This window comes from Xyrauchen texanus, chromosome 14 (assembly GCF_025860055.1).
Source record: "Xyrauchen texanus isolate HMW12.3.18 chromosome 14, RBS_HiC_50CHRs, whole genome shotgun sequence".
In the NCBI taxonomy this organism is placed as follows: Eukaryota; Metazoa; Chordata; class Actinopteri; order Cypriniformes; family Catostomidae; genus Xyrauchen; species Xyrauchen texanus.
Genome location: NC_068289.1, coordinates 46807237 through 46825676, shown reverse-complemented (window position 1 = coordinate 46825676; position 18440 = coordinate 46807237). Strand labels below are relative to the sequence as shown.

Genomic DNA, 18440 nt, shown 5'->3' with positions numbered 1-18440 from the left:
CTACAAGGATTACATATATATGTACATATTCACAAAACACATGGACACATTTTTCAGGCTTGTTTTTATTCTGTAGTTGATTCAGGCTGTATGTGTTTTTGTTGTGCACACTGCCTGTGACAAGCCCTGCAGCATTAGACAAAACTATATTATCATTGGACCTTGTTGGTTTGTTTTATCAGGGTGACACAGGTTTATGGAGACCCAGTGCAGGGTTACAACCCCTTGTAACATATGTGTAGTAACACATCAAATGGGTCTGCCATATGTTCCTTAGTGATCTCAGAAGTCACCATAGATCTCCCAATGCATGAATAGCAGCTTGAACTTCCATACACATTTTGACTTCCTTTGTGCATTTCTTTAGAGGTAAAGTGTAAATGTTTTAAGGAAGCCATTTGTAGGTTGCTTTTACTGTGGTTCTGTGGTGCTATCAAAATTTGTTATTGTTTGTTTGAGCATCATGACCAGACCAACATAGCAACAATGAATCAACCAATGGCGTGAGTTTGGGACAGGGCTATTTGTTTGTGAGACCAATGAAAGAAAGGTGGAGTATTTAAAAAACCTGTTTGAAAGCAGTCATTATTTTTTAGGTTTGGGATCTATGCCGTTTTTTGCTATTCAAAAGATTTACCCAATGATTCTACTATCTATTTCAGGATTTTTTTCAGACATAAATAGGGCTGCTCGTTGCACAATAGTCTTTGTCTTTTAAAACATATTTCTCAACACAACTTTGGTAAAGTGTGAGCGGCAGGGTTAATTAAAGTGGGCCATGCAACGAACGCATCTGGCGGACGACATGCCACTTTATAAAATTTGAAATAATAATTTTTTATGAAGATATGGATGCACACACCATGGGCTCGCCATCTCCGGAGACTGTTAACATTTCTGCATCGACACGGAGCTGAACTCACATAGTCTTTCAATTAAATTCGACCCAAATCATTATAAAAGGGCATTGTTATTTACTTATTAATTAATGGATGATATTTTGTGTATAATATCTTTCATTGAACCTACACAATGTATTTTCAGTATTTTCAAGTTTGTCGACTTGTGATTTGACAGCTTGAATGAAAGACCTATTCAAGGCCACGTATAGGGAAATTGCATACTTAAAATACGCCATTTCGAATCATTACGCCATTTCTAAGCCATCTGCAAATTCATCTATGTCACTCTATTAATTCTTGAAGTAGTTCAAAAACCTTCTTAATTTTGGACTACCATCAGCTTGTAATGTATTTGTGCCTCGTCCATGCCACGACCGCCTTCAGTAAATGTTATGTTGCCCACTTGTGGTCTCCCAACGCTATTACATCAGACTACATTGAATGGAATGCATCAGGCAGTGAATTGAAAGCACACAAATTAAGCTTCTAATTTAAATGTCGGCTGATATTAATATATCGATGCCTCGATAAAATGTATCGATACAAATAACGTGCCAATCAATAATCGATGTATTGAAATGTTATGATATCACTGCTTTTTGTACAGTAATTTTAGTAATTTGTATAATTTGTAATATTTGTATAATTATATTCAAGTGTAGCTGACAAAGGAATTTTCTCTTTTAAGTCCCATTTTCACAAAGGACTTGTGTTGTCTACAGCTTTTGTTAATCCTTGTCCTTGCATATAAGATTCACTTTGTTGCATGGTTTTATTTTAAACTGGCTGTATCTGTAAATGCATAGAAAGTTCATTGGACACCATAAGGGGCTATTGAGTATCTTCTGGCTTGTTCTGCTGGCGTCGGATTACACACACAATTATAATCTCACTTACTGTGGTGCTCTTGAGAATTCACCAGTTACACCACAGAATACCTGAATTTGAGTTGGGTTAGCAAACTCCATGTAATTTTCAATTGAATTCCATTTTAAATCTACTTTTCGAAAATTCAAAGAAATTCACATTACTGCAGTAGGTGTTGTTTTAAATATTCACCATCCATCCATCCATCCATCTTCATCCACTTATCCGAAGTTGGGTCGCGGCAGCTGCTCCAACAGGGGGCCCCAAACTTCCCTGTCCTGAGCCACATTAACCAGCTCTGACTGGGGGACCCCGAGGCGTTCCCAGGCCAGTGTGGGGATGTAATCTCTCCACCTAATCCTGGGTCTTCCCCGAGGCCTCCTCCCAGCTGGACGTGCCTGAAACACCTCCTTAGGGAGGCGGCCAGGGGGCAACCTTACCAGATGCCCAAACCACCTCAACTGACTCCTTTCGACGCAAAGGAGCAGCGGCTCTACTCCGAGATCCTCACGGATGACTGAGCTCCTCACCCTATCTCTAAGGGAGAAGCCCGCCACCCTTCTGAGGAAGCCCATTTCGGCCGCTTGTACTCGTGACTTCAGCAGAATTACACATACTGTATTATAATTGCAAAACATGCAATATATGCAATACATGCAACATACATGATGTTATACATGCAACAAATGGGGTATTTCCAGAACATTGAGATAATACTTTTATAGTAATTTTCAATTATTGAAATATTTGAAATTGTATTTTATTTTATTAATTTTATTTTATGGACCACGGTTGAACATTAATTCATTTCTTACACTGCCCTGATATACTCCAGTTTTTTATGTCAATATTTCCTTTTATAAGATTACACACTTTAGAATTAGATTCAAGATCCATTAAATTCACAGACATCTGTGGGAATGTCTGCTTCAATGCTGTTAGACCAAGTAATTACAAACTTTAGTTGAAAAGCCTGACAAATATATTTAATGATGTTTTGTTGTTCTGTCTGTCCTAAAAGTTAGACATTTAAACTCATTAAAATACAAAAAACACATGGACAGCGGAAACACGATGAGACACTGTTATTATGTCTATACTGTATTTAAATATAAGATCACAACCAATTCTCTCTCACCTAGAAATACAGAAAACATTGTTCAAATTCACAAGCATCCTTTTAATTATTTTACAGAGTTTTCTACGGTTCATTTAAACTTATTTGGACTACTCTAATGGAAAGATGAGCGTAGTAGACAATACAGAATATACTATTAAATATTCATGATACGTTTGCAATGACAATATACACTCACTGAGCACTTTATTAGGAACACTTTTACACCTACTTATTCATGTGATTATCTAATCAGCCAGTTCCTTGTTGAGAGAGGTCAACAGAGAATGGCCAGACTTGGAGCTGGTTCGAGCTGACAGCAATGCTACGGTAACTCAAATAATCACTCTGTAAAATTGTAGTTGAGCAGAATAGCTTCTCACAATGCACAACACATCGAATCTTGAGGCGGATGGGCTACAATAGCAGAAGACCATGTCGGCCACTTTATTAGGGCAAAGTGAGTGTATAATGATTTTAAATAGATTTTATATAAAATTATATTCAATAACAAAATGAATACACATTGTGAATATCACATTAATAGTAATGCACTATTTGTTGTATTATATTTAATTAGACAAGTTTAGATTATTCCTTGTCTTGTCTGGAATTTAACACATACTAAAATATTTTGAAAAAATATATGTATGTACATAATCCGTTTTATACATTTGTAGTGGTATATTGGTGCATATGTGTGTTAATGAATATAAAGTGAAGTGGTGGTGGCGTAGTGGGCTAAAGCACATAACTGGTAATCAGAAGGTTGCTGGTTCGATCCCACAGCCACCACCATTGTGTCCTTGAGGACGGCACTTAACTGCAGGTTGCTCCAGGGGAATTGTCCCTGTAATAAGTGCACTGTAAGTCACTTTGGATAAAAGCGTCTGCCAAATGCATAAATGTAAATGTATAAAGTATCAATTTTTCTTGTGCTCATTTAGTGTAAAACACAAAGCACATCCCTTGATTATTTTTATTATCTAGATTTTTTTTATTGTATTTGTAATTCTTACAAGAAATTTACATTATGTATTATATAAAAAATAAATATGATATACTGTATATGTAATTTTTTCAAAGGCTAAAAATAAATATGGATATCTTTATTTTTTTGTTACAATATATCGGCCAGCCCTACTACCGAATTAAAAACAAAATGCCAGATGGGGAGAAATGTTCTTAAAAAAACAATCCTTTCAGTCAAACATACATAAAGACATTAAATGTATCCTTTCTCATCAGTGAGAGGCAGGCAATTATTTCCTCACAGGAGTTAGCAGAAGCGTGTGACTTAAAGCCTGCCGTGTGGGTGTTGTTTTTGGCCACCCGTCCATTCTGGTACCACATCACAAATATCCTGAGAGCCTCAAACTCCTCTGACTAAAATTCAAATTGACAACTCTTTGTGTGTTTACTAATGTGATTAATAACCGCTTTGATAGCAAATACTACTCAAATCTTTTGCCTGAGGCTTTTCCAAATTATTACCGTCCCTTGGCACTTCCGGATAAAGGATATCCCAGTAAAGTATTTAAGAAATGGTGCACTCCCTAAAGAAGACAGAAGTGCTCAATTTAAAGGGATAGTTCACCCAAAAAGAAAGACTTTCTTCAGTGTAATACAAAAGGAGATGTTAGGCAGAATGCTATCCTGAGTCACTATTCACTTTCATTACATGGAAAAAAGATGCATTGAAAATGAATGGAGACCGAGGCTGTCATTCTGCCTAATGTCACCTTTTATGTTTTTAGAATGGAACAACATGAGGGTCAGTAAATGATGACAGGACTTAAATGTTTGGGTGAACTATTTCTTTAATTAACAGAAATCAGTACAAGCTGCCTTTTGTTAAATGTAATCCTGATGTGTGCACAGCTTTCATCCACCAAACAATCTTTGCAGAGAACATGTTGGCCCTAAAGGTGTGCTGAGGAAAGGACTGTGAGGTTAGGGCTTCCATTGTAAGAGCCTCTCTCTAATTTTTATTTTTGCTTTTTTTTTTTTTTTAAAGAAAATGAGGGTCGAGCATAATTATTATATTTTTTTTAAATTGTAATCAACATTATGCCACAAATGCTGTCAATTGAGCTTAACTTGTATTGAACCCGGAATGTTCCTTTAAAGAAAAGGAGGGACACATCTAAATAGACATACTAGAGAAAGCTCTGATGGAGCATTTTGCAGATAGAAATGCGAAAGGTTCTTTTTGATGGTGTGGAAATACCTGGTCATTTTCAAATCGAGCAGAAATACAGCAAATTGGATGTCTGAAAACACATCCCACCTATGTGAGATTCTCATTGGTCAACAGATGTCTAGGACAGGGTGCGTTGCAGCAAAAGTTTCACAAACCCTTGCGTTTTCTCCTACATTCTTGTGATGCACCATTCCCATTGACATTGCAGCCTAAACTCTAGTCTAGATACAGAAACCTTATTCAGTCTTGCTCAGCTTGTCATGTTGTTTTGTTGCTTTCAGAGAACTGAGCCCCTCGAATTGTCACTGTCCTTAATCTCAATCATGATAAAAAGACTTGTGCCTTGCGTATTACTGTCTCTGTGACCCGGTACTATCTTGGGGAGGTGTAAAGTAAGGGGTTTTGTCATGTTTGATGATAAAGTTGTAGTTGTCCTATTATTGAGGGGTAGAATATCTAGTGATTAGAGGTGTATCAGTTTTTCTTGATGCATAGATTAAATATCTTCCTTTAGGTAACATTTGAAGAAATCACAATTTGTTAGCTTTTGATATTTAAAATATATACATCCTTAAATACAGTATAGATATTAAAGCAGTTACTTATTGGAATGTTTTAACTGCATAAACTTAAACAGTCTAAAACAGTGCCATTTCACTGGTAACATTTGTTTATCAGCATACAGAATACATTTAAATTCAGGTCATAGCCCATATTGCTTCTCTCTTGTCTTGTTGTTTGTATTCCACTCTTTGTTGTACAGAATTTATAGCCTATATGCCATAAGCAGATAGTCTATATGCATTCCTTTGAGTTACTCTTAGTGCAGTAAACAGTTTGTAGTGGTTTGTTGTTCTTCATGGCTAGGATACATTAGGGCAAGTCTTTTGAGTCTTTAATAAGAATCCTTTAAATGCATTTAAAAAAAAGTTAATGAATCAAATCGCTGTTTAGTGTTTCAAATCAAACTGAATCATTCTGGTTTTAATCATTCATAAACCAAAACTGGTAAATTGTAACTCAAATCAATTCAATGTCAACATAAAAGGACAGTTCAACCCCCAACCCAGCCTAATGCCATCCCAGATGTGTGTGACTTTCTTTCTTCTACTGATTAAGATTTTTAGAAAAATATCTCAGCTCTGCAGGTTCATACAATGCAAGTGAATGGTGACCAGAACATTGAAGGTCTTTTTTTTACAATAAATCTCTACTTTAAAATTCACTTTCACATTCTTCTTCTATTGTTTTGGCAATTTGAATTCTTTGTGCAAATCGCCTCCAACTGGGGTGAAATTATAGTAAAAAGGACATAAAAATTGGTCTGTTTCTCACCCACTTATTTTATGCTGCCTTTATATGCTCTTTGGGCCTTCAAAATTCTGGCCACCATTCACTTGCATTGTATGGACCTACAGAGCTGAAATATTTTCTAAACATCTTTGTGTTCTACAGAAGAAAGAAAGTCATATACATCTGGGATGGCATGAGGATGAGTAAATGATGAGAGAATTTCCATTTTTGGGTGAACTATCCCTTTTAAGATTCAGACAACTACCATTGTTGTACTGTATGTTTGTATCTTTGTAAGTTTTCTCAGTTGAATTATACAATTTTTTAACATTGCTTAAAGAGAAGAGTAATTTACCATGATTAAGGTCTCTGTCACCAGCTATCGTAGGCTTGTCTGTGCCAGTCTGAACAAGAGCAAAATCTCTGGATTACTCTGTAACTGTTCACTGCATGAAGCACAGTACAAGAGGTAGGCTCGGCTCAGTTAAAACTAATTGTTAGGTAGAGCCAGAGAACAAGATTTATATTGACTGGATGGGGGTGGTTTCAGCCAGTGTGCTGAGAGTGAGCACGTTTAGATACCTTGTTCTAGTTGGAGTTAGCTACAGTTTGAATTTCATTTAAGTAGTTCTGAAATTATTTATGATATTTCTGTATTTTACAAGAGGATATGAAAGTTTGTACCATAAGCAAAACTTGCAGAATGGTTTGCAGCCAAGTGGAAAACATGTTCATTTTCAGAATACTGAGAGAATGGAGGGAAGTGTTTTAATGTTAAGTATACCTCAGAAAAGAAGAAAGTTTTAAACTGCAATGTGACTCCAATTTCATTGTGTATTTTACCCTGAAGGCTCTTAAATAGGGAAGCTGTATAAATAGGTTGCAAAAAGTACATTGATTGGCAGTTACACAATTCATTAACTTAAGAATAATAATAACAGTGCTTGCAAGACAGCACTGTTTTGATATTCCTTAAACAGTGTGGTTAGGAAGTATTAAACTTCAATAAATTCAGCCCACTTCAGACTCCATTCAAACTTTTTTTAAGATAATGTCAACATGAGTGGTGGTGGCATAGTGGCTAAAGCACAGGGCTGTTAATCAAAAGGTTGCTGGTTCTAACCCCATGGCCACCACCATTGTGTCCTTGAGCAAGACACTTAACTCCAGGTTGCTCCGGGGGGATTGTCCCTGTAATAAGTGCACTGTAAGTCGCTTTGGATAAAAGTGTCTGCCAAATGCATAAATGTAAATGTAACATTATGTAGGCTTTGCTATCCAACCCAATCTCATGAGAAGTCATACGAATTTGTACAATGCGTAAGTGAAAGTTCTGCGTGTCACAAGTTGTGTACATGCTTATTCATTTTATGCCCTAACCCAAACCCCATATCTAAACCAAACCATACAGTAGGGTCTGTAAGGATGATTTGAAGTGTAAAGAGTATGTTTTGTATGTCGGAAGAATTAACTATTGCATTTTATAAACTGACGAGTGAGAGTAACCTGATTGGCGGTTGAAACAGTCAACTCATACGATTCCATAAGATTTAGCCAACGTAGTTTGCGCGAATTGGTTTGATTTTTCAGTGAGAGTGTATTAATTCCATCGGGTTTTGGTTTTTGTCAACTTTTTTTATTAAAGAAATTTAAGATTAAAGTTTGAAAATGTACTTTGGATTTACTTTGAGAGAACTTGAGGCATTTAAAGTGTAACCAAATGTGATGACGCCATATTTGTATACTGAATTCCAATTCTATCTATTTTCATATTGAATAGCCACCTTTACACTGCAGAGATGGTGTAATGTAATATGTTGATTCTTATACACAGCCGAAAGAAAACAAGATGCATGTTAAGTGTCCAGTGTTTCAAGGGGTACAGACTCTGGAATTTTTGTGCCCTTATAAAGGCTATAAAGTAAGTTGAAGTAACCCTAAATTCCATCAGTGAGAGCATTTAGAAGCACCGGCATACACAAAAGGATGCCTTGCAGGCATTTTCAGTTAGAAAATCTATCATCAGACTCTCTTTCAGTACAGAGACAAAGGGGAGATGCAGGAACCCTACGGGGGAGGAAAGGTCCTGAGCTTGGCCAATAATGAATGAGCCCCCTGCTCTAAATATTTTACTCCTCCTCTAAACATTTCTCCCTGACTTGTGGGCTTATTGTGGCGACTCTGCGGTAAGCCAGGGAAGAGTCTGTCTCTGTTGTGGTGTGGATTACTGGTGGAGGGCATGTCAGCTACATGATCTACTTTGAATTGTTGAATTGACTGGAATTAAACGGGATGTCCAAGCTCAGGCTTTGCCTCTTTTCACTGTTGTGCCTAAGGATACAGCACTCTCATGGCTGGTTCTGGTTTGATGACTCCAAGCAAAATTTGAAGGGCACACAAACACCGGCCTACCTGACTACCATAAGGGCCACATCACATCCGAGGTCAGAACCAGCCAGAACCGCAGGTACAAGAGCTTCTATAACTGGGGTCTCTAAAAAGGGTGAAAAGTTTGGCAGATATGTGGGAAATGCAGATCATTTTGAATGGTCAGAAGGGGAGGGTGAATCAGAGTTCATATCAAGGACTGCAGTGGAGGGTTTCTCGGGATTATTGTCCAGAGCAGAGTTAGAATCTAGATAGGGTTCAGAGTCTGAATATGCCTCTGGATCAGGATCTGGATCTTCTCAATTTGAAAGCCAGGATTTCTATGTTATGTCAACCAAGCTGTTGGGTATATTTGGGGAAAATGCAAGTGTTCATGTGGGAAATCTCAAACTGGACACTAATTCAAGCTAAATTAACCAGGTGGATGAAAACAACACAGTTGAGTGGACGGCCACTAGCATTGGTGGTGAAAGCATTGATGTTTCTTTTAAAAATGTCAGCAGTTACATTAATATAAATGGCCGTAATTCTACCGAGCATGATAATTCTGATAACATGACACAGTATTACCTTGAATACTCTGCCTCAGATAATTTACTAACCTCTGAAAATGAGCAGTTTGTCATAGCATTTCAACAGTCCCTGAATCCCCGCACTGCTTGCTGATTTATTCTGATTTACCGTTTTGCACCAGAATGTGAGTGGAAAGTTTTATGGTGCCCAATTTTCTAAATCAAAGCAGTGTGGAGGAAGATGAAGTGGTCTTGACCGAGTGGGTGTGTCTCTTGCGGTCATTCTGCCACCATAGTTTGGAATGTTTTTTCTGCCTGCTCTTGACACCTCAGTGCGGACTTCCTGGATTGCCACCCCTTCTGCCCTGTCGCTGTTCCTGCTGGAAGCTCCTGGATGAGGGTCCACAGGGAGGCGACCCTCATCCAGGAGCTTCCACAGGGAGGCGACCCTTCTGCCCTGTCGCTGTTCCTGCTGGAAGCTCCTGGATGAGGGTCGCCTCCCTGTGGAGGGCCACTCTCTGCCCGAAGATGAGCAAGATGTGTATCAGTGCTTGTCAGTTAGTAACCAGAAAGTTAAAGGCCGGTTAGAATGGCATCTCTTAAAGGGACAGCTCACCCAGAAATCACTTATTCACCCTCATGCTGTTTAAAAACCTGTATGACTTTCTTTCTTCTGTGGAACACAAGATGAGATCCTCAGTCACCATCCACTTTCATTGTAGAGAAAAAATTATATATGGCATGAAAGTGAATGGTGACTGAGTCTTACATATTGCCTAGAATCATCTTTTGTGTTCCATGGAAATAAATCATAGTCATATGGGTTTGGAACAACATGAAGAAAAGTAAATCATGACAGAATTCATTATTTTGGGTGAACTATCCCTTTAAAAAAAGAGAGATCCATTTTCAACCGGTAACACCTGTTTGTCAATCAGGAGGGGTTTTTGTTTGTCTACAAGTTTTGTGAGATCCTGAACAGTTGTAAGCAATCAAAGGTGTCTGTGTGTGGGTGGGGGAGATATGTTTTAACGCATTCACTTTGCATGCTTGTTAAACTGTATGGAAGCAGAGGATGATGCATGGCACTACTACAGTAAATTTAGTCTTTGCATGTTTATGTGATTGTATTTTCTAGTGCATTGGGACTTTGAGGGTTCACATTGTCATGGAAAACATGGAAATATCAAGGCATTTTAAAGTTGAGGTTTTCAGGCCTGGAAAAGTCTTGTAATGAATTCTATTTTTTGTTGTAAATGTATCTTTTCTATTTCTGCTCAAATGTAAAAAAAAAAATGTTTTGCTTGAAATTGCTTTTGTAATTGCAATTTCTATTAAATATAGAACAAGAAATCACTCATGGATATTCATTGGTCAAAAGGTGTGTGAACTCTGAAGTCATGAAGCCCTGCACACATCCAGTAACAATTGTACACTTCATGGCCTAATCCGTCAAGTATATCTAATTTAGCTATAAAAAGGGATTTGCTGAAGACCATATTGTTCAAGGTAGCTAAACTTTTTTTATCAGTTGGAGCATGACCCTAGTTTCAACCAAAAATGAAACATTTATTCATCCTTGTGTTGTTCCAAACCCATATGACTTTCTATCTTCCATGTAACAGTCACCAGTCACCATTCACTATCATCGTTTTTTCCATTAAATGAAAGTGAATGGTGACTGAGGCTGGAATTCTGCATAAAATAGTTTTTGTTCCATAAAATATAGAAACTTAAATGGGGTTGGAACAAAAAGAGGGTGAGTAAATGATGACATAATTTTCATCTTTGAGTGAACTGTTTCTTTAATGAGTGTGATGTAAGATTTAGGAATGTGCCAGTGTGGTCGACTAAACAACTAGTCATGTAACAACTGACTAGTCGATTAGTAGGTTCGACTACTAGTACTAACATAAATATTTTAGTGGTGGAGTCTTTAATGGTAGATGCAATTATTAAATTAATTGCGATATACAACTATATCCATCTAAAAGGTGTCTGATCGGGTCAGTTGAACATAATGGAGCCTAATTATACATTATGTTCCTTAACATAGACTAGTTGAATATAGTCGTTCAAACAACCGACCGAATTAGTCAATTATGAAAATTGGTGAGACCCCTCCCTGTATTAAAAATTGCATGTTCATTGCACAGATAATCATAGTTTTATAGATGTGGTTAGTCTGTGGTTATATCCATGAGAAATAGTCTAACAATTTACAATAAAAATACCCCACATTCAACCAACAATCTGAGAACTGCTATTTGTCAAGGATAGGTAATTACGCCTCAGCACATGCACATGCACATTCTCTAATGCACACTGTTTTTAATCTGAGTATGTAGTCAGTTGTCAAACTGTTAACCTATTCATTAATCAACAGTGAGTAGACAGTAAGCCGGATATATTGCATTCCTCTACACATACATACAGTACATGCATGTAAAAGCAGTGGAAACCCCCTTTAGCTCTCGTTTAAAAATGAATATCGGTGAATTTAAAACAGAATCAATGCTGGTATTGTGCATGTTGCAATAGGCATGAGCTATTTTGTGTGCAACTTAATTTGGTTTTTATAAAAGAAATATATGGCCAAAAGGAGTCCGCTGTTCTTCACCTGGAACTAACAGCATTTTTAAACCTTAAATGAAACATGAAACATATTGAATATATGGTTAGGAGGCACTTAATTTGATCTTGGCTTGTTTTTGACGTTAAATATGATTCTCCCTAAATCTTGACTTGGTTTGTTCTTTAAGCTTTAGTACAGATACAAGCTCACTGTCTTAGTGACTTGAGTATAAAACCATCTGTCTTCTAAAAAGTACAGTATGTCTTTGTGTTGAGACATGGTAAATTCAGCTTTCAGGTTGCGCATTTGGCAGGAGTGACTTAAAACATTATTGCAAGTCCATATGTTCTGGCTGAATTTATGATTGCACTTCTCTGCCAAGTAAATCCTGAGAGCATACTGTTGGTATTTTTGTGGTTTTATGATAAACATCCAGACACAGAGTTTCAGAAAAAGCTGTCATGTGAAGAAAGTGAGCATATATAACTATATAATGAGCCAATAGAGACATGATGAAGTGGTTTAGTGGATTTACATCATTTAAAATGATGGTAAATATTTTAAGCTTTTTTTTTTAGAGGGCTTAACATTGACTGTATTGTTAGTATACTGTAATTGAAAGCTGTGTTTGCTGTGACAAATTCCCTTAATCTTAAAAGAGTGTCTTTTTAAAGATGCTAACTTTCAGACTGTTTTATTCTATTGACAACTTAAGAGGACGTCATGATATCCAAGCCACTCTGAATACACTTTAACAGTCAAAAGTTTGGATGAACATATTCTTTATTATTGCAGTTCTGAAATCCTCAAAACTATTAAATAATCTGGGCATTTTCTCAACCAACTTCATGTGGTACATCCTGGTATCCTTCACTATCTGGTCCAACTAAACCATGAAAAAAATACTAATAATATAATTTTTTAATTTATAAGCCTATAAACCTTTTTTTTTCCTCTGCAAAAATAATGACAGTCCTTTAGATTAAAAACTAAATATTGTAAAGATCATGAGAAACATTTCAGTCAATTGTGTCCAAGTCCAAAAAATAAAATAAAACAATAATGATTATAAAAAATTAAAAATGATGTTTGGATGTGTGTTATGTTTACATAATCTTAGTATTATCCTCAATTAGAATCATCTTAAATAACAGAAACATCTAAATTAAATTATATTAAATAAAATTAAGTCAGCGTTGTGAAGCTGAGAAGACATTCAATGCTGGCTGAAGGCCACAGATAAGATCAAACCATATTATTAATGTTCTTTATACTGCAAGCAGCATGTCAGAAACAAATATTTCTCTTTGGCTGTAAAGCTTCCTTGATGACCTTTTAATGATAGTATACAGGAAGCACATGTAATGTTCATGATTTTAGTAATGGTAATTACAGGGTAATTATATGGTAATGACATGTTTGCTACATGTGAACATTTTTAAATTTGTTTAAACAGAGGCTAAAAGTGAATTCCAGGTGTGCTTGTTATGCCTGAAAGTGAATGAATATGCTTTTGTCATGGGTTTTATACTGTTAATTATATCAGTGTCTAGCCATTATTCATTTTTGTGAGGCTGTGGGGCCATGTAGAATGGACAAGCTAATGTATAACAGATTGTCTAGTCTTCCTTTTATTAAAATTGTTTTGGTTATTTTTTAACTAGCCTGTTATTGTAAGCCATTCCTCTTGCTTTTCTCATCAGAATTTCACACACACACATGCACGCACGCAAACACACGTTTGTACAGCTATTTAAATGGGAAGATACCATAGACTTCCATTGTTTTCATATTAAGCTAACTACAATTACTATAAGATAACTCTAAACCTTACCCTCACAGATTTGTGTATTATTAGACATTTTCAAATAATTCTTTGAATTATGTGTATTGTTTTTAGATTTTTTTTTCAAATGAGGACATCTCAAAATGTGGTTTTGTTCATTTATACTCAATTTTTGGGTGCAAAGTAAGTATAGTTAAGTAAGTGCACACACACACACACACACACACACACACACACACACACACACACACACACACACACACACACAACACACACACACACACACACACAATTTCATTTTTTGCAATGCCCCATGAATATCCCCTCTTCCTACATGTGTCTTGTAGTGAGAACTAAGGCATCTAGAAGGTTGATTGTTCTGAAAGCTTTCCTCAAATATTGTCAAATAATGGGGTTATGTCGTGTCAGGTCTCTGGTGAAGCTTGTAAATGGAGCTATTAGATTGGGGAAAATGGCTTCATTGGGAAGATGGGATTTCCCACTGTGTAAGGAGACCTACATGAACTTTAACAACGGAGCCTCTAACTTACAGTAGACAGTGTGCTCAATTCATTCTGCAATGGATCAACTGAGAGGGCAATTCGTGCAATGTGATTGCCAAGATGACTCAACTGTCAATGGCAAAATGCAGAAGTGAACATATTGCAGAGATGTATTTGATGCCATCACATTGCTTCCACTATTCCATATATATTTGTGATGAATCATGGATATATAAAATTAAGCAAAGTTGTGAATATAACGATTTGAATACACTTTTTATTAGGTAAATATGCTTCTTAAAGTTTATATTTTACTAATTTCACAATTCCTCCTTGTATCTTGACTCATGACTTGTGACTTGTATATTACAATTTTTGAGCCAGTTGCTGTGCAGTTTTCTAACTGGATGGAAATATCTTTGAATGTACCATGGTCAAAACTTTAATGAGCTTTAGTGTCTCATAAATGGTACTGAAATTTGAGTAAGTATAGACCCACTCATTTACACCCTTGCAAGTGGTTACAACCTTTCAAGCTTTGAAGCGCAAGATTGATGAATGTTGTTTTTGATTTAGACTGTCAGGATTAAGGGTGCACTCAGTAAGGGGCTATTAAAGCTTTTGGATAATCTGACTGCAGAATCCATCTTGTGTAAAGTGCTTGAATACAAATTGCATTCTATGACAGCCACAAATGAATATACATGGGCTTGTTGTTAAAAATGTCTTCACTGCTTCAGTAATAATTCAATTTGATTCATGCACATTTGTAATTTTTGCAATGTTAAAATACTTTCTCTTCCTTTACTTTCCCAGTTTAATACGGATTGACAATGATAAGTAAGCGAATGGTCGGTTGATTTCCCCGAAAAGTGTAAACACTGTGACTCTGTGACGCTATCAAAACATTACTCTTTTTGTCTGACTTTCCTGATCACACTGAAATAGCAACATTGGTTCAATCAGTGGCATGTGTTCAGGTCGATAATGTCTGTTTGTCAACCAATGGGAGATAGGGGGAATCTTCAGGAAACCTGTCTGAAAACAGTCATTATCTTTGCAATTCTATTTAGTGGTGCGAAATGTACACTCTTCAGGCAAAGCAAGATCACAGCCATGTCTACCTTCTTCCCAGATTTCGTTTTTTTTTTTATCATAATGTCACTGCGGAATCCTTGCTAAATATAATTAAAAGGGTTCACTGTCATTGGTCGACTAATTTAATATTTCACACTTGTTATGAGGGTATTTGTAAATTAGATGTGCCCTCTATGATCTCTTTGTCAGTATGTACACTTTGCTTATTTATTAAAATGTCTTGATCAGCAAGAAGATTGCAACATTTGTGAAAGCATCACAGCATTTGTCAGGAGCCCCAAGGCCATGTTTTGATGGGTGACTTTGAATGGGCAAGGGGCCTTAACGTGTTTTCCCATAATTGTTTCTTATATTCCCACTGAAACGCCCCTGAAACAGTGCCTGAAGACAAAATTACTTAGTCAACTTAAAGTACACTATATCATATATGCTGCTGATCAGTCTGCATGTATTATGTTTAAACTGATTACATAAAAAGCTGTGTTTTCATTAATAAAATCAACCCAGAAAGATTAGAAAACCTGCACAGTGCCCTTCATTTTTGGTTCAACCATCCTATTTAGTTAAAAGAAGGTCAATGAAACTACCAAAATATAAAGAGATAAACCGACACTTTTTAACCCTAAGATGATATCTCTTTAAGATCTTAACCAGGTTGCAGTGTGTTTGTAAAACATTGACCACATGCTAATGTCAAGGTTGGCTTGTTTGGTGAACATGTAGATGTTTAAGGTCATCTGCAGTGTGTGGCATGGAAAGAAGATCATAGACATTCCTCCGCAGACATGAAACATTAGTTCAAAAGAATAATTAAAATGAACATTTTGTCATAATTTACTCACACAATCATTTACTGTTGTTCCAAAATTCCTTTAACTCAGCAGACATGTGGAACTAGTTTCTTAATGTCTTATTAGATCAACTCATTGACAGAACAATAAAAATATCTACTTTCAGTAAATGTTCTGCATTGTATGTCTACACTGTGACCGTTATATCGAAGTTAAGATGACCAAGACCATCTGGGGACAATGTAAGACGTGTGTTATGATACTACAAAGCCTGGCTTTGGTGTATTGAGCACAGGATTGTGAACTATTGTACCAGAAAGGCAATGTGTATTGCACTCTCATCCTATTGCTATTGATTCTTCCTTCCTCAGCATCACCTAGTCTTGGTCGGGTTAGAATCAGTTTGATATTGCTGTCCAAGTTTAAGAACAATTCAGTTGCAGTATTTTTAAAGTCTTTATGATTGTCATTAGTGTCAAATATCTGGGTTTTTGTTTTCATGAACAAGACCAGATGCTTTGCCTCTGGGACTTCTCTAAGTCTCTTTCTATCCTGACACACAGCTGGATTCTACAGTCACAATTTATTGCCTGCTGTCAGAAAAGTAACAGTCTGGGTTCCCTAAAGTGTGTTCCCCAAAGAGCCTGACATGTCTCGGTGAACTCCTTCAGCCAGCCATTCAGGATGGAGATTTAGCTTGTCTGCTGTTTAGACATCAGCACCTGAAGTTTGCAGGACTGCAAGATGAGTTCCAAAAAGCTCCTCCTCTAAGCTTGTCATTATCCTGTTATGATCTAAAGACGGGCTTTACTCTTTTGAGTAGTGACATTTTAAACAGTGGTTCTCCTGTGCTGAGTTAAACAAACCCCAAAGAATATCCATATGTAAGGTGTGTTTACTTTTTCTAATCTATTCATGTGCAACAAAGATCATAGGAACCTTTTTTTTGACAAATATCTGAAGCACCATCTGAGGAACTTAATGATGAATATGTAAGCTCCTCAAGGACTTTGATCCTTGTTTGATAAATAAGACCATGTGGTCATGAGCTACACTGAATTGTCTTTTTCGGGCCGAGTCATGGTTCAAAACATTTTCCAACATGAAAGCAACTTGATCGCTGACATCAGCCTTAATCTATCTGCAAATGTTTACAAAAAATAAATAAATTGTACATCAGTTGAAGTTATTTATATTTATTTTTTGGTCTTTTTTTTTTTTATCTTCAATATAATAGAGATAGAAGGATGTTTTGCTAAGAATAATGCACTTTCCTTTGTTTTCTCTATTTTTAAAGCAAGAAACACCCAGAAAAGTTGCTGCGTTTGTGTGTGTGTGTAAGAGACCTAGGGTGTCCAGCTGTAACCTCACACCTTTCCTTCCTCTGTATGACTTGTCAGCAAATGGGGCCTGTGATGTTTCCATGCCTAGTTTATCTCCACCAACTTGCTTAATATTGCCAGCAACTGATATAAGTCTGTGCTGAGTGACATTTGCATTAATTTGAAGGTTTCCAGCCTTGTCAGATCACCGTGTGATGTGATTAATATTGTATAAACTCATGTACACATCTGCAAATAAATTGCCCCCTGAAATAAGACCAAGCAGTAAGGAATTTCCATTTAATCTGCCTTTCTGAACCTAATTTTAAAATGTAATTTCTTTAATACTTAAGATATTGTGCTGTATGCTAATAAAAGGCCTTGAGACTGAAAGTCTTAAGAGTTGGCATGGAATTCCCCAGTCTCTGATCAAAACAAGTTTAATATCCTCCCAAGTGAAGTTTAAATAACTTTTTAGACTTTCTGTCACAGGAGCCTTATTTGTGGAGATCTTTAAAAAAAATTAAAATAATAATAATATAAAATTAATCCTCATTTGTGATCTAAGAAAGTCACCAGAGGGTCACATTCTATAACGAATCGTGATTGTAACTGCAGTAAACACACAAAATAGACTTTTAGAGAATGTGAAACTGCATGAGAGAGACTGAGCATGTCCACAAAAAAATATATAAAATATAAAAAAATACCAATGCAAGAATACAAAGTATCGATACGATATTTTTAGGAAAAGAATGACAATACACTCACTCAGCACTTTATGAGGAACACTATGGTCCTAATAAAGTGCCCAACGTGGTCTTCTGCTGTTGTAGCCCATCCGACTCAAGGTTCAACTTGTGCATTCTGAGATGCTATTCTGATTTCTACAATTGTACAGAGGGGTTATCTGAGTTACCATAGCCTTTCTGTCAGCTCGAAACAGTCTGGCCATTCTCTGTTGACCTCTCTCATCAACAAGGCATATCCATCCACAGAACTGCCGCTCTCTGGATGTTTTTTGTTTTTTAGTACCATGCTGCATAAACTCTAGAGACTGTTGTATGCGAAAATCCCAGGAGA

General features: G+C 36.5%; 1 protein-coding gene across 8 annotated transcripts in view; it reads left to right on the top strand.

The window, feature by feature from the left end:
- The window catches only part of LOC127655194 (collagen alpha-1(XVIII) chain-like), a 130171-nt gene that overhangs the window by 63673 nt on the left and 48058 nt on the right, over positions 1 to 18440 (top strand). For 3 of the 8 annotated variants that reach the window (XM_052142840.1, XM_052142839.1, XM_052142837.1), the window contains exon 1: positions 8611 to 8849. The exons of 1 other annotated variant lie outside the window; for it this stretch is intronic. In XM_052142840.1, the coding sequence (XP_051998800.1) occupies positions 8675 to 8849 (175 nt within the window). In that variant the 5' untranslated portion in view covers positions 8611 to 8674. Of the gene's footprint in view, positions 1 to 8610; positions 8850 to 18440 lie in introns of those variants that run through there. 4 more of the 8 variants (XM_052142844.1, XM_052142841.1, XM_052142838.1 and 1 more) reach the window with 3 other exon arrangements.